General features: G+C 44.1%; 2 protein-coding genes across 2 annotated transcripts in view; both read left to right on the top strand.

The window, feature by feature from the left end:
• LOC143766170 (oocyte zinc finger protein XlCOF7.1-like) overlaps positions 1-23,284 on the top strand; it is a 235,386-nt gene that overhangs the window by 60,710 nt on the left and 151,392 nt on the right. The window lies entirely within an intron of this gene.
• The window catches only part of LOC143767043 (uncharacterized), a 75,425-nt gene that overhangs the window by 47,945 nt on the left and 4,196 nt on the right, over positions 1-23,284 (top strand). The window contains exon 10 of the mRNA XM_077255065.1: positions 11,906-12,536. Within this exon, the coding sequence (XP_077111180.1) occupies positions 11,906-12,536 (631 nt within the window). The remainder of the gene's footprint in view (positions 1-11,905; positions 12,537-23,284) is intronic.

Consider the following 23,284-nt stretch of genomic DNA (forward strand, 5'->3'; position numbering starts at 1 on the left):
CACGCACAGCCGCCCGCTCTCACCGCCGCCACGCACAGCCACCCGCACTCACCGCCATCACGCACAGCCGCCCACACTCGCCGCCGCCACGCACAGCCACCCGCACTCACCGCCATCACGCACAGCCGCCCACACTCGCCGCCGCCACGCACAGCCGCCCGCACTCAGCACCGCCGCCCGCACTCAGCACAGCCACGCACAGCCGCCGGCACTCAGCACAGCCGCCGGCACTCAGCACAGCCACGCACAGCCGCCGGCACTCAACACAGCCACGCACAGCCGCCGCCCGCACTCAGCACCGCCACGCACAGCCACCCGCACTCAGCACAGCCACGCACAGCCGCCCGCACTCAGCACCGCCATGCACAGCCGCCCGCACTCAGCACCGCCACGCACAGCCGCCGGCACTCAGCACAGCCGCCCGTACTCAGCACAGCCACGCACAGCCGCCCGCCCTCAGCACAGCCACGCACAGCCGTCCGCACTCAGCACCGCCACGCACAGCCGCCCGCACTCAGCACAGCCACGCACAGCCGCACGCACTCAGCACTGCCACGCACAGCCGCCCGCACTCAGCACAGCCACGCACAGCCGCCCGCACTCAGCACCGCCACGCACAGCCGCCTGCACTCAGCACCGCCACGCACAGCCACCGGCACTCAGCACAGCCGCCGGCACTCAGCACAGCCGCCGGCACTCAGCACAGCCACGCACAGCCGCCGGCACTCAGCACAGCCACGCACAGCCGCCCGCACTCAGCACAGCCGCCCGCACTCAGCACAGCCACGCACAGCCGCCCGCACTCAGCACAGCCACGCACAGCCGCCCGCCCTCAGCACCACCACGCACAGCCGCCCGCACTCAGCACAGCCACGCATAGCCGCCCGCACTCAGCACAGCCACGCACAGCCGCCCGCACTCAGCACAGCCGCACTCGGGCAGTAGAGCCAGAGAGAGAAAGATGAGAGCAACATATGGCAGAATGGAAACAGGAACAGGCAGAATGGGTGCAGCACATTACAACAGAATGGGGGCACAGGATGGGAGCAGCACATGACAGAATGGGGGCGCAGGATGGGAGCACCACATGACAGAATGGGGGCGCAGGATGGGAGCAGCACATGACAGAATGATTGCGCACGATGGCAGCAGCACATGACAGAATGGGGGCGCACACATGACAGGATGGGGGTGCAGGATGGGAGCACATGACAGAATGGGAGCAGCACATGACAGAATGGGGGCACAGGATGGGAGCAGCACATGACAGAATGGGGGCACAGGATGGGAGCAGCACATGACAGAATGGGGGCGCACACACATGACAGGATGGGGGTGTAGGATGGAGCAGCATATCACAGCATGGGGGCGCAGGATGGGAGCACATGACAGGATGGAGACGCAGGATGGAGCAGCACATGATAGGATGGGGCGCAGGATGGAACAGCACATGACAGGATGGGGGAGCAGGATGGAACAGCACATGAAAGGATTGGGGCGCAGGATGGAACAGCACATGACAGGATGGGGCGCAGGATGGAACAGCACATGACAGGATGGGGGCGCAGGATGGGAGCACATGACAGGATGGGGATGCAGGATGGAGCAGCACATGACAGGATGGGGGCGCAGGATGGGAGCACCACATGACAGGATGGGGGCGCAGGATGGAGCAGCACATGACAGGATGGGAGAGCAAGATGGGAGCAGCACATACCAGGATGGAGACCATATACCAATATAAATGCTCGCCACCCGGGCGTAGAACGGGTTCAATAGCTAGTTACGTTATAAGGAAATTGAAACAGCTGTCAAAATAAAGTCTTTTTCACAGCGGTAACAAAGCTATTGCTTCTAACTTTGAGAAAAAAAAAGCAATCTTCCAAAACAAAAAATGTTTATAAAAAAAGAGGTACCGTAATTGTTCTTCTTGACAAAATTTTGATCATCTCCTGATTGGTTGCAGCATTCTTGTGAAATAAACAATTGATTGATAAGTAAACAACTGGATTGATGATAGATTTTGCAAAGGAAATGGAACCAGGGATTGCCAGCCAATGTCCCTTTCTGGTACTTGAAAATACAAATACAGAGTGCCAAACAAAACAAAAAAAAAACAGACTTGAATGTATGTTGCATGTCAATAAAAATATACCTTTCAGGAAATAGAAAAATAGAGGGCACTCACCGGTCTTCATATTCAGTCTTTATTAGCAATACATGTGGATAAAATTCATGGCCGGGAACGTCGGAGAGACGACGATCGTTTCGCGCTGTGCTTTGCGCTTCTACAGGTGACCTGTAGAAGCGCAAAGCACAGCGCGAAACGATCGTCGTCTCCTTCCTTCCCTGCTCACACGAGCTTCGGCTCCGACGTTCCCGGCCATGAATTTTATCCACATGTATTGCTAATAAAGACTGAATATGAAGACCGGTGAGTGCCCTCTATTTTTCTATTTCCTGGATTACTATCATAGTCGCATTTTCTGGAGGAGCACCCGACGTTTGGTTCAGTGAATATTGCAAGAGTTATTTGTTAAGCACTCCCTCAGGGATATACCGACTTGTATAGAACCTCAGCAGAGATTGTGCCGCCTACTGAACTCTTTTATGGTGAAAAATATACCTTTGTTAACCTCTTTACCTCCAAGGTTGGTTTGCACGTTAAAGATCGGGCCAATTTTTACAACTCTGACCACTGTCCCTTTATGAGGTTATAACTCTGGAACGCTTCAACGGATCCCAGTGATTCTGACACTGTTTCTTCGTGGCATATTGTACTTCATGTTAGTGGTAAAATTTCCTTGACATTACTTGAGTTTATTTGTGAAAAAAAGGGAAATTTGGTGAAAATTTCACAATTTTCCAACTTTGCATTTTCATGCCCTTAAATCACAGTGATATGTCACATAAAATACTTAATAAGTAACATTTCCCACATGTCTACTTTACATCAGCACAATTTTGGAACCAATATTTTTTTTGTTAGGGAGTTATAAGGGTTAAAAGTTGACCAACAATTTCTCACTTTTACAACACCAGTTTTTTTAGAGACCACATCACATTTGAAGTCACTTTGAGGGGTCTATATGATAGAAAATACCCAAGTGTGACACCATTCTAAAAACTGCACCCCACAAGGTGCTCAAAACCACATTCAAAAAGAACCCTTCAGGTGTTTCACAGGAATTTTTGGAATGTTTAAAAATTTTTTTACTACAGATCCAATTTGTTTTATTTTACCAAGGGTAGCAGGAGAAATTTGACCCCTAAAGTTGTTGTACAATTTCTCCTGAGTACGCTGATACCCCATATGTGGAGGTAAACCACTGTTTGCACTCATGGCAGAGCTCGGAAGGGAAGGAGCGCCGTTTGACTTTTCAATGCAAAATTAGTTGGAATTGAGATAGGAAGCCATGTCGCGTTTGGAGAGCCCCTGATGTGCCTAAACAGTGGAAACCCCCCAAAGTTACACCATTTTGGAAAGTAGACCTCCTAAGAAACTTATCTAGATGTGTGGTGAGCACTTTGAACCCCTAAGTGCTGCACAGAAGTTTATAATGTAGAGCCGTAACAATAAATAATCTTATTTTTTTCACAAAAATGATTTTTTGCCCCCAATTTTTTATTTTCCCAAGGGTAACAGGAGAAATTGGACCCCAAAAGTTGTTGTGCAATTTGTCCTGAGTACGTTGATACCCCATATGTGGGGGTAAACCACTGTTTGGGCGCATGGCAGAGCTCAGAAGGGAAGGAGCGCCATTTGATTTTTCAATGCAAAATTGGCTGGAATTGAGATAGGATGCCATGTCTCGTTTGGAGAGCCCCTGATGTGCTTAAACAGTGAAAAAAAAACCAAAGTGACCCCATATTGGAAACTAGATCCCCCAAGGAACTTATCTAGATGTGTTGTGAGAATTTTGAACCCCCAAGTGTTTCACTAACGTTTATAACGCAGAGCGGTAAAAATAAAAAATCCTTTTTTTCACAAAAAATGATTTTTAAAGCCCCCAGTTTTGTATTTTCCCTAGGGTAACAGGATAAATTGGACCCCAAAAGTTCTTGTACAATTTGTCCTGAGTACGCTGATACCCCATATGTGGGGGTAAACCACTGTTTGGGCGCACGGCAGAGCTCAGAAGGGAAGGAGCACCGTTTTACTTTTTCAACACAGAATTGTATGGATTGAGATCGGACGTCATGTTACGTTTGCAGAGCCCCTGGTGTGCCTAAACAGTGGAAATCTCCCAATTCTAACTCCAACCCTAACCCCAACACACCCCTAACCCTATTCCCAACCCTAACCACACCCCTAACCCCTACACACCCCTAACCCCAACACACCTCTGACCCTAATCCCAACCACACCCCTAACCCCAACACACCCCTAACCCTAATCCCAACTCCAACACACCTCTAACCCCAACACACCCCTAACCCTATTTCTAGCCCCAGCACTAACTTTAGCCCCAACCCTAACTTTAGCCCCAACCCTAACCCTAATGGGAAAATGGAAATAAATAAAAAAAATTATTTTATTATTTTTCCCTAACTAAGGCGGTAATAAAGGGGGGTGTGATTTACTATTTATAGCAGGTTTTTATAGCGGGTTTTTATGTTTGGCAGCTGTCACACACTAAAAGACGCTTTTTATTGCAAAAAATATTTTTTGCGTTACCACATTCTGACAGCTATAGTTTTTCCATATTTTGGTCCACAGAGTCATGTGAGGTCTTGTTTTTTGCGGGACGAGTTTATTGGTACCATTTTCGGGCACATGACATTTTTTGATCGTTTTTTATTCTGGTTTTTGTTTGGCAGAATGAACAAAAACCAGCAATTTGTGAATTTCATTTGGGGGGGCATTTATACCGTTCCACGTTTGGTAAAATTGATAAAGCAGTTTTATTCTTCGGGTCAGTATGATTACAGCGATACCTCATTTATATTTTTTTATGTTTTGGCGCTTTTATACAGTAAAAACTATTTTATAGAAAAATAATTATTTTTGCATCGCTTTATTCTGAGGGCTATAACTTTTTTATTTTTTTGCTGATGACGCTGTATGGTGGCTTGTTTTTTGCAGGACAAGATGTCGTTTTCGGCGGTACCATGGTTATTTATATCTGTCTTTTTGATCGTGTGTTATTCCACTTTTTGTTCGGCGGTATGATGATAAAACATTGTTTTTTGCCTCGTTTTTTTTTTTTACGGTGTTCACTCAAGGGGTTAAATAGTGGGACAGCTTTATAGGTCGGGTCCTTACAGACACGGCTATACAAAATATGTGTACTTTTATTGTTTTATTTATTATTTACATAAAGAAATTTATTTATTGGAACAATATATATTTTTCCACGCATGAGCGCGGCTGATCGGTGATGACGTACTAGCCCGTCGGTGGTCATAGGGGCCCAGACCACCTCGACGGGATAGTACGTCTAATGTCAGAAAGGGGTTAAAGAGTACATTTTTACATGAAATAGAAATTAATAGTAGCAGGAAGGCCTTAATCCTCATAAAGATGATTGACCTAACAATACAGAAAAAAAATTGGTTAGATAAACAATCTGGGACTACCTCGTTGATATCAGCAGTAAAATATTATGTACCAAACATCAACTTAAAAATATACAAAGCCAATATCAGAATCTGAAAAATAAAGCTATTATAAAAATATATAAAAAATAATAAATGAGTGACATGATATAGAGCAGAGGCACCAAGACAATTTAATTTTTGTTTTGCACCATAGATTTGTCAGGAGGTAATTGAAGATATCAATAGTCTGGCAGTAAATGTTAAAAAGATAAACCTGAGGGTGGAGAAATGTCCATATGAAGCCATAGTTGAATTTAAAGATTTTCATGCTCAGTCTTTACACATTAGCTGACTAGATGACAGGACATATTTACACAATATATATGATGACTGGAATAGGTAGTCAGTAACGTATTTTACTGAAAACACCCATGTGTTGGCAGCAGTAACAGACTGCATACCAAACATATTGACACCTGCTGGAGACAATCTCAAAGTTAAGATACCACCAATATAGTGCACCTCAGCAGAGTGGTAGATGTCCAAGAAAGGATTTTTTTTATATTCACAGGAACAAGGTGATAAAATTGCAATATAAAACAATAAGAATATAGTCAATCAGCATGCTAATCCTAGCCTGACCCACGGTTTTGTCTGAAGGCTTCTCCCTGAAACGGTTCCACACGAGGATAGGAGTTATTTTCTGAGGTCATCTGTACGTCTGAAATTGAAAGAGGATTGCATGCCTGCCACCCCGAGGTGTTTGTTTTCCATCTACATTTCGACATTGCAAATGTGGTAGAGGACAGGAATTCTGGAGGATATTTTACGTGCTACAAAGATTGTGTTTGCAGTAAAGTTGAATCTATCACTTGAATTTTATGGAAGTACCGTACTTGGATTACTTTTTTGAACTTTGCCTTCATCGGTATCGGCATTTTTACATATATGAAATGGGTTTGTACTTGACTATTGTTTGATCAGCTGCATAAATGAAAACACTTGTTAAGTGAGAACATGGTATACAATATTGCTTAACTAACGTGCATTCATCTCATGTATATGCAAAAACTCTAATAACAAAAAAATGAATTAATTACATAAGAGATATACATAAAAACAGTCTATATTAGAGATGAGCGGATCTTTTGAAATTCAAATTTGCTGAATTTCCCCAAAAAATTAATTTGTGACCTATAAATTTGAGCGATTTTTGAAAGCTTGTTATTGATTTGAAAATACACGTAAAGGAGAGGAGAGAACCCCCGCTGACTATAAGAACTTACACTTTATAGTAGAAAGAGAGGACCCTGTTAACCATAAGAAGTTACACTCTACTGAAGAGAGTGAGAGAAAGGACCTTGCTAACCATAAGAGCTTACACTTTTTGAGGAGAGAGGACTCCACTGAGTATAAGATTTTACACTCTACGAGAGTGAACCCCACTTACCATAAGAGCTTACACTCTACAGAAGAGCAGAAGAGAGAGGATCCTGCTGACCATAATAGCTTATACTCTAGAGGAGAGAGCGTGGACCCCACTTACCATAAGAGCTTACACTCTTGAGGAGAGAGGACTCCACTGAGTATAAGATCTTACACTCTACGAGAGAGAGAGAACCCCACTTACCATAAGAGCTTACACTCTACAGAAGAGAGAGAGGATCCTGCTGACCATAATAGCTTATACTCTAGAGGAGAGAGCGAGGACCCCACTTACCATAAGAGCTTACACTCTTGAGGAGAGAGGACTCCACTGAGTATAAGATCTTACACTCTACAAGAGAGAGTGAACCCCACTTACCATAAGAGCTTACACTCTACAGAAGAGCAGAAGAGAGAGAGGATCCTGCTGACCATAATAGCTTATACTCTAGAGGAGAGAGCGTGGACCCCACTTACCATAAGAGCTTACACTCTTGAGGAGAGAGGACTCCACTGAGTATAAGATCTTACACTCTACGAGAGAGAACCTCATTTACCATAAGAGCTTACACTCTACAGAAGAGCAGAAGAGAGAGAGAGGATCCTGCTGACCATAATAGCTTATACTCTAGAGAAGAGAGCGTGGACCCCACTTACCATAAGAGCTTACACTCTTGAGGAGAGAGGACTCCACTGAGTTTAAGATCTTACACTCTACAAGAGAGAGAACCCCACTTACCATAAGAGCTTAAACTCTACAGAAGAGCAGAAGAGAGAGAGGATCCTGCTGACCATAATAGCTTATACTCCAGAGGAGAGAGCGAGGACCCCACTTACCATAAGAGCTTACACTCTTGAGGAGAGAGGACTCCACTGAGTATAAGATCTTACACTCTACGAGAGAGAGAGAACCCCACTTACCATAAGAGCTTAAACTCTACAGAAGAGCAGAAGAGAGAGAGGATCCTGCTGACCATAATAGCTTATACTCTAGAGGAGAGAGCGAGGACCCCACTTACCATAAGAGCTTACCCTCTTGAGGAGAGAGGACTCCACTGAGTATAAGATCTTACACTCTACGAGAGAGAGAGAACCCCACTTACCATAAGAGCTTACACTCTACAGAAGAGCAGAAGAGAGAGGATCGTGCTAACCATAATAGCTTATACACTAGAGAAGAGAGCGAGGACCCCACTTACCATAAGAGGTTACACTCTTGAGGAGAGAGAGAGGACTCCATTGATTATAAGATCTTACACTCTACAGGAGAGAGAGAGGACCCCACTTACCATAAGAGCTTACACTCTACAGAAGAGCAGGAGAGAGGATCCTGCTAACCATAATAGCAGCGGAGAGAGAGAGGACTCCAATAACCATAAGAGCTTACACTCTACAGAGAGACTTACCCAGTTACTGTAAAGATGGAAAACAACTTTGCTGTACAAATTGTGCTCAGCTGCGAACCGCTGATCTGTGATGGCCCAGATACTGACCACCATTGTCACCACTGATGATAATCCATAAGATGTTATAACTCCAGGACATTATGAGGAGGCCCAAGCAACAACGCAAGACAACATTAGCCCACTCTCTGGTGCTTCAGCAGTGTGGGAATGGTGCAGAGCAAGTGTTTTCTGAACCCTGAATTGAATCTCAAAATGTTCGAATTCGAGTGGAACCACAAATTTCAGGAAATTCAACTCAAACCTAATCCACTTCTGACTGATCCACTCATGTCTTGTCTATAAAGATACCAATAGAAAAACTCAGATCATGGTGCTGAAGATCTTTTGATGGCACACCTATAATAAAGTCGAACAAGCAAGTATCCCACACCGTATATACTCCCAGGCTAAGCTGGCCGGAAAACAAAGTCCATTCCCAGATGAGATATAAGAAATACTAATGCATACAGTATCTATAAAATATAATTGTAAATTAGGTATAAAAAGTCAGATATAAACCCAAAAAGTAACATTCAAGCTAAGCTGACCTTGCAGGTTTAAGAACTGCAGAAAAGATTTGTACCTTACTGCTCTATTAAGCCCCAATGGTGCAATGTTTTTTAATAACATATTTTTTATTTCTGTCAAAGGGTTCTCTATACATTCCCTCCCCTGATCCCATAGTATATTTTATCTAGATCACGTACTTTACTTTGAATATTCTTGTAGGCTGCAAGGACATGTTGCATGGCTACTGCTTCACATTTCCACCCATTATATTGGCTCCCTGAGTAAAGAATTTCCCTATGGATTGTGTTGCTGTTAATCAGGGTAAGTTCACACGAGCATATAAGAAAAAAAAATTGGCAACCTATAAGTTTGAATGGGAGAGTCTCATCCGATATACTGAAGAAACTAGCACATGCTGCAATTTTTTCTCACAACCAGATTGTCAGTGAGAAAAATCATAATTCTGCACTGCTTCATTGAATAAAATGGGTCCAAGTGCTGTCCAATTTTTTCACCGATAGAATTCGGACCGAAAAAAAAAGTTGTGTACTCGACCCTTAGTAGATGGCAGGACAGATCTCCAGAACGAGAGAGGAAGATCAATCAGGATGTAATTAGACTGTGGAAGCGTTAGGCTTGCAAAACAAATTAGATTGCTGTTGGCCAATTGATCTTTTGGCCGACAGCCATTTCAGTCGACACTCCCATACACAGGAGTGCTTGATCGGCCGAGAGCTCCTGCGTTCTCTATTAGAAAGCCTCAGACTCACACGTGAGATGGCCGATCACCTCTGGTAGAGCAATGTGATCGGTAGACTGAAACTGGACATACACGATCAACATCTCTCCTGACCATCAGTCTGTGAGCACCACCTTACTCGTTACACTGACAGCTGAATCTATCAATATTGGCGGGTTCAGCCAATATTCGTCTAGTTTTTATTAGGGGCTTTAGAGTTGTTTGGTGAAGACAAAATATTATCTATGCAAAGGAAAGATCATACTTTGTTAATCGGCGGGGATCTGACCACTGAGTGCATGCTTGACCCTCACTCCATTAATTTCCTATGTGGTTGCGAGCACTGCACTCAGCTTTCTACGACTAACCCATACAGTAACAGGTACAAAAGTGCCCAGTCAGGGATAAAAATTCCCGGTTATTCCAAATGGTGCGTGTCACAGCAGTAAAACTTTCAGCTATCTCCTGTGAATTGGAGATAACTGGTTTCCACTGGACAACATCTTTTAGTCCTTACTGACATATGACATGCAGTCAGGTATTTGATGCTGAGTGACCACACCTTTGCCTTTGAATAAAACAGCCATCATCTACCTCTAACAGCCACACATGGAGCAGAGCTCTGCCTACAGTTGTTAACCTGTTAAATGCCACAGACAACCTCTGACAGGACCAATAGCAACCTGTGGCCTGGGGGAGTTGTGGGCGTGCTGTTCTAACCATAGTGTGCTAATGGATTGCCGTGACAGGTTCAAGTCCCCTAAAGGAACCTCAAAGAACGTTGAAAAGTAAAAAAAATGTTTTATAAAATATATGTACGGTATAAAGTTTTCAATCGCCCCCATGCCCTGATGGTAAGAATGCCAGGGTCTCGTATCTCGCTAGGCTCCTATATGCACAGTTACCTGTTTCTTCCCCCACCCAGGGAGGTATGGGACAGAAGTGTATGGAATAACACAAATCGGTCAGACAGGGGAAATAGGAATAAAAAAAACCCCACAATCATACAAATACACTTACAAAATAACAGTGTTTCCTATTTTAAATGGATTTTATTTTCATCAGTGCTAAAAGGATTAAAGACTCTTTCCTTGCTGGCTGGGAACATACAGCATAATTGCTTTCAGCTACAGATGCTGATATAATTTCATCTTCCTATGTATACTAGCTCCGGGTGTTTCTTCCTTGCCAGTGAAAGAATCTTCTTCCTGGAAGTGTGGAGCTGTGTAGTGTTGGAGTTGGGAGTAGTTGCTGCTGGAGTGTTTTGTATAGTTGTTTCATAAGTGTTTATCTCCTCTTCCTTATTCCTATTTAGTTTGTTTGTTCCTCCCTTTCCTCATCTTCCTCCCTATTCTGGGGGGAGTGTTTGGTATGATAGTGGGTTTCAGTTAATAGTGTCTGTCTTTGTGTCTTGTTTCCCTTACTTTTCTGTCCCATGCCTCATGCGGTGGGGGAGGGGATAGTTTAGGGTTTACAGGAGCATAGTAAGGTTGGAGACTCAGGCCTCTCTACCATCAAGAGTAAACCAAGAAGAGAGATAGTTAGTGGCTCAGTTCCAGGAACAGCACAACTTGAACTCCGTACAGGCTGTCCCAGTGAGAAAATACAGATTTTTGACAAGGAACTGGAAAAAAACATTAGAGACCACACTAAAGAAGATACACGAGACTCAAACTCGTAAATTCAATAGAGATTCTAAGGATTATCTCTCTAAAAATGTGTATAGATGGATGAAAAATGTATCATCCGTACCAACAAGGCATCGTGTTGAATCATTTTCATCCCTTTCCTCTGCCGGCAATATATCAGATTCCTCTACATCATCTATGGTCACCCGTTCAGGGACAGCTAATAAGAGAAATCATAATACAAATTTTCATCCGTATAAACGATATGATTCCTACCAGTCAGGAAAGAATCACAACAATAAGGTAATTAATTTGAGTGATTATGTTCTATCGCCTACTGATCTATCATTGTTGGAGAAGGGTCTTACATTCTCTCCTTCTGCTGGACCTGATATGTTTACGCTCATTAAAGATTTACACATGTTTGCCCGGTCCCTCTTGTTTAAACGTTTTTTCTTTGATGAAAATTCACATGTTTTGTTTCCCACAGAGGAAGAACAGGCAGCGTTGAGGGCTTTGGAGGAGTTGTCGGACGAGCACAGGACACCTGAGGGAGGTAGGATCCCATCCTCAATTAGACCGCGCTCCAGGAAATTCCCCCCGCTTTCAACATGCAGCAATATTGATCTATTCGTCCAGGTGGTGACGAAAGATTTTCAAAAAATCCCGAATCATCTGGGGAGGGACAATTTGACCAGTGATGAGCGGCAGCGCCTCCGTACTCTACAGGGCCTGCCGGGAATAGTGGTGAAACCTGCGGACAAGGGGGGTAATATAGTAATATGGCCCACGGACAAGTATGAACGTGAGGCCTTTCGTCAACTCAATGATTCTACTTGTTATAAAAAACTAACTTTTAACCCCTTGTCCGCTTTCAATGCCAACCTCGCCACTATCCTAGCCGACGCTGTGGAGGGGGATGTGATTACCAAGGAATTAGCTGCCGCTCTCACTGTTATGGAACCCACAATTTCTACTTTGTATTTACTTCCAAAAATACACAAAAATGCCCAGTCGCCACCTGGGCGTCCTATTGTTTCTGGCCGGGGGAATTTCCTGGAGCATGTCAACAAGTGGATTGATTCCATTTTGCAGCCCCTTGTGGTAGATTTACCATCTTATTTAAAGGACACTACCCACTTGTTGAGGACGGTGGATGATCTTCCACTTGATCCAGACACCCTCCTTGTTACTGCCGACATTGAGTCATTATACACCAGCATTAAACATGCTGATGGCTTAAGGGCAGTTAGCTTTTTCCTTGGCTCGTCTGACTACTCCTCCTCATTTAGATCCCTTGTGCTCCAGCTTCTTGAATTCACACTCACCCATAATTTTTTTGTTTTTAAGGGGTCCTTCTTCCTGCAGCTCCAGGGGACAGCCATGGGGGCGGCCTTTGCGCCCTCCTATGCTAACCTGTTCCTGGGGCTGTGGGAGAGGGACCTCTTCCTGTCAGACCAGTGGTCGTTGTCGGTGTGTCGCGTCCTTTCCTGGGCGCGCTACATCGACGACGTCTTCCTGGTCTGGCAGGGTACTGTTTTGGAGCTACAGGAGTGGATAGGTGAGTTAAATGAAAATGATCTTAATATACGCCTTACTTTCAAGTACCATCCAGATGAGATTGACTTTTTAGATGTGGTCCTAAGGAGGAGTGAGAATGGCAATATCTGTACAAGTATTTATAGAAAGCCAACGGCTACTAATAGCATTTTACACGCTGCTTCCTTTCATCCCCAACATATGATACGCTCTGTACCTGTAGGCCAATTTCTTCGCCTCCGGCGTATTTGTTCATCATCGGCTGATTTTGAGCTAGAGGCTGATAAATTAAAAGAACGGTTTCGCGAACGGGGCTACAGTAACCGGGCCATCAAAAGAGCGTATCATAGGGCTAAGTGGTCTGGTAGAAACAACCTTCTATATGACCGGAGGGATAAGATACAAGATCCCAACCTTGTTAGATTCATCACTAACTTTAATACTCAGTCTGAATTGATCCGCTCATCCCTTGTTAGATCTTGGCCTATCTTGTTGGCGGATGCCAAAATTGCTAAATTTATACCCGAGAGGCCACAGATCACGTTTAGACGGGCAAGAAATCTCCGCGATCATCTGGTCCATAGTCATCATAATCAGAGATCCACGCATACCTTTCTTGACAACTATAAGGCCAGACAGGGTTGCACCCCATGTGGACACTGTATTGCATGCAGCAATATAGACCGAAGTGATGTTTTCTGTGATTCTTCGGGTTTGAAGAACTTTAAAATCAAAAAATTAATCACTTGCACTACGAAAAATGTGGTCTATTTTGCAGTCTGCCCATGCTCCCTGATCTATGTCGGATTAACAACTCGACAATTTAAAGTTCGGGTCAGGGAGCATGTGCGAGGTATTCAGGCGGCCAAGGAACAGGATGATCTTACACTACTAAAAACTATTCCGCGTCATTTCAAGTTATTTCATGACTGCAATAGTAGTGGTTTACAGGTCAAAGGGATTGATTCGATTGACCCTGGCATACGTGGTGGTAGGATTTCCCAACGACTCTCACAGTTAGAATCACGGTGGATTTGGACGTTGGACACTGTCCACCCACGTGGCCTGAATGAGAGCCTCAGCTTCGCCCCATTCCTATGACCACTATTCTTCTGTGCGTTTTTTCATCCTTGTATTTCATCTTTTTACTTCGGTATTTGGTTTTAACTTCTGTTTTCTCTTTTTATCAATTTTAGATTTAGGTTTTTGTTTATTATGTTTACTTGTGCCAAGAGATTGATTCCGGTATTCTGATTGGTGCGGTTTGTGGCTTGGTCGGCCGTTCCAGCTTTCGGCAACACAGGAGTCAACCTATCTCATCACTGAGGATAAAGAACCCACATGGATATGCAATTGATGTATCTCTTCATTTTAAACTCTATATGAACTTCCACCATACAGCATGGGACTATGTGACTATGATTATTTGTAGGCATCTAATTGTAGTTTGACCTACTTTAGTGGCAATGTTGCCACTTTCGTATTTATTGTAAATGTCCTTGAATATGTATACCTTATTCTGTATTTATAATCTTATTTGCACATGCTGTTTATCTGTATACAGCCTTTTGTATTATGCTTTAGCCAGTTGATATATATCATTACATGGTGCATATGTTATTATAGACTTATTGTTTTTTCATTTTCATGTCTGTGTTGTTTAATATCCTTGTCTAGATGTGTATTACTCCTGTGGATGTAGATTCTCCTTAGAGTGACCAATTACGTTTTCAATTTTGCCCCCTTGTTGCCAGTAATTACCATGGTGTCTTCATATATTCACGTTGTTTCCACGCATGCGCGATCCCGCCCCTGTCCCTTGCTCATCGGCGCTTCCGCCTGTCACTCACCTGACTGCAGGATACACGGGGCCCCGTGTTATTTTTTCAGTTAGAGGTGGAGTGCGGGGTGTATGCTCCGGTGTTCAATCTAATAGTTTTTTGATTTTCTGAACATTATGCTATCTGCGCTAACCATTTCACTTCCGTTTAGCTGTGACTTATACTTCCGCTTACTATGCATTGCCGGTTGTTACCATGGCACCCTCCGTTTGTTTTGCGCATGCGCCGCCCCATTTTACCTTTTGTGGCGTTTTTCACTTCTGTTAGCACATGACAGATGGTATATATTATTATGCCATGCTGCCCTCCCATTTGCGGCGCGGCATTGGGCACACATATATTTATAATTTCCTTTTTCTGTTTTGTATGCATTTTCAGAGACACTATGATCACCATGGTTACTTACGTACTTCCGGTTTCGGGGAGACATATTTCCGCCGCTGCGCACTATTTAAACCGGCCTTTTGACCCTAACTATCATGCCCCCTGAGGAAGGATAAAGATCCGAAACGTGCGTTGGGGTGTGTGCACACATTCCAGCAACCCATATTTTGGTGCCGCTCACTGTCCAGGTATAGTTGTTACTATGTATTCCTTTCTATTGAATGGTGGTGCTGCTACGTTTTTCAGAGCACTATCTACTCTGTGAATTGTCTTGAATTTTCATTGGCACCTTTCCCTATCGCAATATTGCGAACTGGGATCGATGTATATTTATCATCTATATTAAATGGGTCCCTGAGTGTGTGCACACCTTGCATTTTTTTACCGATGTCATTTGATGGGTACTTTTATTGCATGCTGTTCCCCGGCCTGTTGGCTGTTTGTCTGTTTCACTATATATGAAATAAAGCATTTGCATTTTTATATATATGGACTGTCTTTGGTCGCCTTTTTTTTGTTTTTTTAACCATATGTTCTCAGCCACACATGGAGCAGAGCTCTGCCTACAGTTGTTAACCTGTTAAATGCCACAGACAACCTCTGACAGGACCAATAGCAACCTGTGGCCTGGGGGAGTTGTGGGCGTGCTGTTCTAACCATAGTGTGCTAATGGATTGCCGTGACAGGTTCAAGTCCCCTAAAGGAACCTCAAAGAACGTTGAAAAGTAAAAAAAAATGTTTTATAAAATATATGTACGGTATAAAGTTTTCAATCGCCCCCATGCCCTGATGGTAGGAATGCCAGGGTCTCGTATCTCGCTAGGCTCCTATATGCACAGTTACCTGTTTCTTCCCCCACCCAGGGAGGTATGGGACAGAAGTGTATGGAATAACACAAATCGGTCAGACAGGGGAAATAGGAATAAAAAAAACCCCACAATCATACAAATACACTTACAAAATAACAGTGTTTCCTATTTTAAATGGATTTTATTTTCATCAGTGCTAAAAGGATTAAAGACTCTTTCCTTGCTGGCTGGGAACATACAGCATAATTGCTTTCAGCTACAGATGCTGATATAATTTCATCTTCCTATGTATACTAGCTCCGGGTGTTTCTTCCTTGCCAGTGAAAGAATCTTCTTCCTGGAAGTGTGGAGCTGTGTAGTGTTGGAGTTGGGAGTAGTTGCTGCTGGAGTGTTTTGTATAGTTGTTTCATAAGTGTTTATCTCCTCTTCCTTATTCCTATTTAGTTTGTTTGTTCCTCCCTTTCCTCATCTTCCTCCCTATTCTGGGGGGAGTGTTTGGTATGATAGTGGGTTTCAGTTAATAGTGTCTGTCTTTGTGTCTTGTTTCCCTTACTTTTCTGTCCCATGCCTCATGCGGTGGGGGAGGGGATAGTTTAGGGTTTACAGGAGCATAGTAAGGTTGGAGACTCAGGCCTCTCTACCATCAAGAGTAAACCAAGAAGAGAGATAGTTAGTGGCTCAGTTCCAGGAACAGTTTTAGTCACCTCTCATTTACTTCAGGCCGTCACATCATGACACAGAACTGCTAATAGGTGAAGCAGGTGTACTTGTCAACAGATGCTGCAAGTGTCTGACACCCTCTGTTGCGGTATCCCGGTGACACACATTATATATATATATATATATATATATATATATATATATATACACACTGTGGGGGAAATTGTTTGCATTTTGCAGTGAGAAATAAGTATTTGATCCCTTACAACAATAAACGTTACATTTGGAGAGAGGCCCACAAGGCATATGATGAAAGGAACACCATTCCTACTGTAAAGCACGGAGGCGGATTGCTGATGTTTTGGGGATGTGGAGCTACAAAGGCACAGGAAACTTGGTCAAAGTTGAAGGAAAGATGAATGCAGCACGTTATCAGCAAATACTGGAGGCAAATTTGCAATCATGGGATGTACTTAACCTCAATATCATTAAAGCACTCTGGGGAGATCTCAAGCATGCAGTTCATGCCAGACAGCCCAGGAATTTACAGGATCTGGAGGCCAAGAAGAGTGGGCAGCTTTACCATCTGAGAAAATAAAGAACCTCATCCACAACTACCACAAAAGACTTCAAGCGGTCATTGATGTTAGAGGGGGCAATATACGGTATTAAGAAATGGGGTATGTGAACTTTTGATCAGTGTCATTTGGATGTTTTGGGTTGTCATTATGATTTAAAAAGAGAAAACACAGTAGTTTGACAATAAATGGCTTCACCCAACTACTATCCATGAGTGGAGAAAAAGTTTTGGTGCTATCATTCATATTCTCTGAAAAAAGGCCAAGAAAGCAAAAATTCTGTCGGGGTATGTAAACTTTGAGCAGAACTGTGTATATACAGTACAGACCAAATGTTTGGACACACCTTCTCATTCAAAGATTTTTCTGTATTTTCATGACTTTGAAAATTGTAAATTCACACTGAAGGTATCAAAACTATGAATTAACACATGTGGAATTATATACTTAACAAAAAAGTGTGAAACAACTGAAATTATGTCTTATATTCTAGGTTCTTCAAAGTAGCCACCTTTAGCTTTGATGACTGCTTTGCACACTCTTGGCATTCTCTTGATGAGCTTAAAGAGGTAGTCACCAGGAATGGTCTTCCAACAATCTTGAAGGAGTTCCCAGAGATGCTTAGCACTTGTTGGCCCTTTTGCCTTCATTCTGCGTCCAGCTCACCCCAAACCATCTCGATTGGGTTCAGGTCTGGTGACTGTGGAGGCCAGGTCATCTGGCGTAGCACCCCATCACTCTCCTTCTTGGTCAAATAGCCCTTACACAGCCTGGAGGTGTGTTTGGGGTCATTGTCCTGTTGAAAAATAAATAATGGTCCAACTAAACGCAAACCGGATGGAATAGCATGCCGCTGCAAGATGCTGTGGTAGCCATGCTGGTTCATTATGCCTTCAATTTTGAATAAATCCCCAATAGTGTCACCAGCAAAGCACCCCCACACCATCACACCTCCACCTCCATGCTTCATGGTGGGAACCAGGCATGTAGAGTCCATCCGTTCAGCTTTTCTGCGTCGCACAAAGAAACGGTCGTTGGAACCAAAGATCTCAAATTTGGACTCATCAGACCAAAGCATAGATTTCCACTGGTCTAATGTCCATTCCTTGCGTTATTTAGCCCAAACAAGTCTCTTCTGCTTGTTGCCTGTCCTTAGCAGTGGTTTCCTAGCAGCTATTTTACCATGAAGGCCTGCTGCACAAAGTCTCCTCTTAACAGTTGTTTTAGAGATGTGTCTGCTGCTAGAACTCTGTGTGGCATTGACCTGGTCTCTAATCTGAGCTGCTGTTAACCTGCGATTTCTGAGGCTGATGACTCAGATAAACATATCCTCACAAGCAGAGGTGACTCTTTGCAGATTCTTTACAGACATATATCACATTCAACGTTTCACTAGCCTTTTTCAAGAAATGTCTGTCTTTCTGTAACATACATAAATGAATAAGTATAAGAATACATAATAAGAAATGTAGAAAAACAAAATAGATAACAATGAGCCAGGTGTAGTGTAATGTATCACCTTGGTCCAACCATCTATCCAGATATAGATAAATACATATATTGACAAATACACTGAAATAAAACAACTATTAGATCAGTAGGACTTAGTGTCTAGTTCAAGAGGCACCCATTGATGTTAGTTAAGGTGAGCAGCAACATGAAAAAGCACTTGTATAATGACTACAAGTGTGATATAATGACATATGGTGTAATATTAAGATATAATATATGAAGATGTAGATATCTACATAGATGTAAACACATGTGGGAATAAAAGTGAAACATTAGGAATGGGTTGCAAGAGGAATATATGCCGCAATCCCCTAGAACACATATTTGATTATAAAAAACCTTGGAATAGGTGATTCTATAGGACACTAGATTTATTTATATAATTGTATACTTATATATTCCCATGACAACCAGCACAGCAGAGTCCTGCATACACTGAGGCCCCTGATCATGTGACCCCTGACTCCTCCCCTCCTGTGACCTCATCACAGGTCCTGTGCGCACAGAACAGCCATATATGTGGTGTGCGGCTCTGCAGGTGGAGGTAGGTGCTGGAGATCCCCCATTACTGGGCGGGGGCAGGGGGCAGTAACCCCTCCATCCCCGGAGATAGTGCTCCCCCTTATACCAGTTCTCCATTACTTCCTCCTCCTCCTCCTCTTTGCCTCCTCCCCTAACAGGAAGTTTTGTCCTTCCTTGCTGGGGGGCGGAGATGGTGGGAGGTGTCTGCCGCCTCCAGCTGTAGTGAGTGGACACTTTATCTTGGGCTTAGTGACTGTGCTGTGAAGTAAGTTTCTTTATGTGTACACTTACTGTGTATGTGAGTGTGGAGGTGTGTAATGTGTGTGCATATACACACATGTATGCGTGTATAGATATGAATGTGAGGGTGCTGGGCCCTTGTATCCCACAAAATGGCCTACTGATGGGGAAGAAGAAACCTTAGTGAGTTATGGGTACATTTGGGCACAGCTCTGCCATGTGTATATGTACAGTAATAGGACGCTGGCTGTGCTCATGTATACAGGGGAGGGCGCTCTGGTTTGGGGACAGATGACGCTTTCTCTTTACCTTGGAGATGGAGTTTGATGTTGGACTAGAACATAATATAAAACGTGAAGTCTTTGAATGTTTCCTAAGAGAAGCTATGCTGGAGCATTTCAATAAAAATAACCTCATGACCCAGCATCAACATGGGTTTATGAGAGATCGGTCCTGTCAGACTAATCTGGTCAACCTGTATTATTATTATTTATTTATATAGCACCATTAATTCCATGGTGCTGTACATGTGGAAATGTGGAAAGGGGTTACATACAGGGTTATAGATATCGTTAACAGTAAACAAATTTACAGTGACAGACTGGGAAAGAGGGGAGAGGACCCTGTCCTTGCGGACTTACATTCTTCAGGATAGTGGGGAAGAGACAGGAGGTTGGTGTGCTGCAGCACTGGTGGTGGTGAGGCGGCAGCTCGGGTGGTCGTGGCAGCAGCTCGGATGGTCGTGGCGGCAGCTCGGGTGGTCAGTGATGTGGCGGCAGCTCGGGTGGTCAGTGACGTGGCGGCAGCTCGGGTGGTCAGTGACGTGGCGGCAGCTCGGGTGGTCAGTGATGTGGCGGCAGCTCGGGTGGTCAGTGACATGGCGGCCGCTCGGGTGGTCGGTGATGTGGCGGCAGCTCGGGTGGTCAGTGACATGGCGGCCGCTCGGGTGGTCGGTGACGTGGCGGCAGCTTGGGCGGTTGGTGAGGTGGCAGAATGGTTATTGCAGGCTGTAGGCTTTCCTGAAGAGATGGGTTTTCAGGTTCCGTCTGAAGGATCCGAGGGTGGTGGATAATCGGACGTGTTGAGGCGTGGAATTCCAGAGGATGGGTGATATTCGGGAGAAATCTTGGAGGCGGTTGTGTGAGGAATGAATAAGTGTGGAGGAGAGAAGGAGGTCTTGGGAGGATCGAAGATTACGTGAGGGAAAATAGTGGGAGATTAGTTCATTCAGAGATATAGGGAGGGGACAGGTTGTGGATGGCTTTGTAGATCAGTGTTAGTAGTTTGAACTGGATTCGTTGGGGAATTGGGAGCCAGTGGAGGGATTTGCAGAGGGGTGAAGCAAGGGAGTAGAGAGGAGAGTGGTGGATTAGCCGAGCAGCAGAGTTGAGGACAGACTGGAGTGGTGCAAGGGAGTTAGCGGGGAGGCCACAGAGGAGGGTGTTGCAGTAATCGAGGCGGGAGATGATGAGGGCATGCACAAGAGTTTTAGTAGATTGCGGGCTGAGGAAGGGACGGATTCTGGCAATATTTTTGAGTTAGAGGCGACAGGAGGTGGCAAGGGTTTGGACGTGCGGTTTGAAGGACAGGGCAGAATCGAGAGTTACCCAGAGGCAGCGGAATTCAGGTGCGGGAGAGAGTGTGGTGCCGTTTACTATAATAGATAGTTCAGGTAGGGGGGATTCGCGAGATGGGGGAAAGATGATGAGTTCGGTTTTGTCTACATTGAGTTTTAGGAAGCGAGAGTTGAAGAAGGAGGATATGTCTGACAGACACTCTAGGATTCTGGACAGAAGAGAGGCGACATCTGAGCCAGAGAGGTAGATCTGAGTGTCGTCCGCATATAGGTGGTACTGGAAGCCATGGGACTTTATGAGTTGTCCTAGGCCAAGGGTATAGATGGAAAAACCTGTATGAGAAAGTAAGCTCCAGAATGGACCAGGGTAATACCATGGATGTTACCTATATGGACTTTTCAAATGCATTTACTGTAATACGGTGCCACATAAAGGGCTAGTACATAAAATGAGAATAATGGGACTAGGAGAAAATATGTTTAATGGGTTTAACAATGGACAATGTTAAAGGGAACCTGTCACCCCGGTTTTTCACTCGGAGATAAAAATACCGCTACATAGGGCATGAGCTGTGCTTAACAAAAGTGTTTTTTTTCTACCCTGATTCCCCACCTAAGCTGCCGAAATTACTTACCAAAGTCGCCGTTTTCGCTTGTCAATCATGCTGGTCTGGTCTGATGGGCGTGGTGACAAAGCTGTTTCTTCCCCCAGATCTTGCTTAGGTTTCCGTTGGTGGCGTAGTGGTTTGCGACTGCGCAGGTGACGAAAAAGAGCGCGATCTGCGCTATATCTCTGGTGATCGGTGGGGGCGGCCATCTTCCTGTGGCCGCGCGTGCGCAGTTGGAGCGCTCTGCTGCCCGGGGCTTCAGGAAAATGGCCGCGGGCTGCCGTGCGTGCGCAGATGGAGATCGCGGCGGCCATTTTCCTGAAGCAGAGTTGAAGCAGACATGAAATTAGTATAACCCTTTCCCGTTTTAGGTCAATTATGATTACCATAATTATTAATATTTGCCAAATGCCAGATTAATGAGAGAGAACGTTTTAAAGCATTTTTATTACTTAAAGCAAAGTCAAAGTTTACATGCATTTCATTAGTATTTGGTACCATTGCCCTTAACTTGAATGACTTGGGTCACCTTGCTCTCACCTGCCTTTTCAGTTTTGCCCCTAAATTTTCAATAGGATTGAAATCAGGGCTTTGTTATTGCCACTCTAAAACATTGACTTTGCTATTCTGAAGCCACTTTGTTACCATTTTGGCAGTGTGCTTCGGGTCATTGTCCATTTGGAAAACCCATTTCTGCCCAAGCTTTAACTTTCTGTCTGATGTATTGAGATGTTGCTTCAGTATTGCCACATAATCTTCTTTTCTCATGATGCCATCTTTTTTGTGAAGTGCACCAGTCCCTCTCGGAGCAAAAGAACCCCACAACATGATGCTGTCACCCCCGTGTTTCACAGTTGGGATGGCGTTCTTAGGGTTACAAGCTTCTCCATTTTTCCTCCAAACGTAACGATGGTCATTATGCCCATTATGCATCACTGTCTTCACCTCCTCATTAGATGTGAATCTTCATCCTCCCAGGACTTCTTTGAAGAGACATAATCCACTGGCACTTGTCTATCCAACAAAATCAGTTTACATAAGGTCACTGACGGACACATAGAGGATAGGAGATACGTATCTCAGAGGTGCATGTCCTCTGTGATATAAGCCTAGAGCAATGCTCTAGTACACATAGTACTAAGAGGGGTTAATCGGCCATCTTAGGCCCAGTTCTAATTGTGAGCGGCTGAAGAGTCAGGGCGGGTAGGGACCTGTATATCTGATACATGTTTCTGTGTATGAAGGTCACTAGACCTTCAGGATTGTGTGGCTTTGCAAAAGGACTAAGAAGCTGGACTCTAATCCAAGTGGGTGAGCCCGCACTATTGTACGGACTGTTTGCTTTATGTTTCACTTTTGCAGTACAAAGGCTGTACTTAAGCTTTCCTGTGATGTGGTTTATGGGGACTGAAATAAACCAGTCGGACTTTATATAGAAATGGTTCCTGTGATACTTCAGATTGCTCACAGGAAGTAGCATTGTTAAAACCACCGAATTTCTTCGTCACGGCCTACAGTTGTGTGAACTTCCTTGAACTTCTCTATTCATTCATACAAAGTTCTTCACGACAAAACACTCTTTCTATATTGTACACAAAGTCTTTGATAAATATCGGATCCAGACGTACCCTCAGACCACAAAAAAATTAATCACAGAACACTGCTCTACTCTCGTGCAAATCAGAAGTGAGAAAGCCATTGTTTCTTGCATTGCTGTCACAAATAAA

This window comes from Ranitomeya variabilis, chromosome 4 (genome assembly GCF_051348905.1).
Source record: "Ranitomeya variabilis isolate aRanVar5 chromosome 4, aRanVar5.hap1, whole genome shotgun sequence".
Taxonomy (NCBI): Eukaryota; Metazoa; Chordata; class Amphibia; order Anura; family Dendrobatidae; genus Ranitomeya; species Ranitomeya variabilis.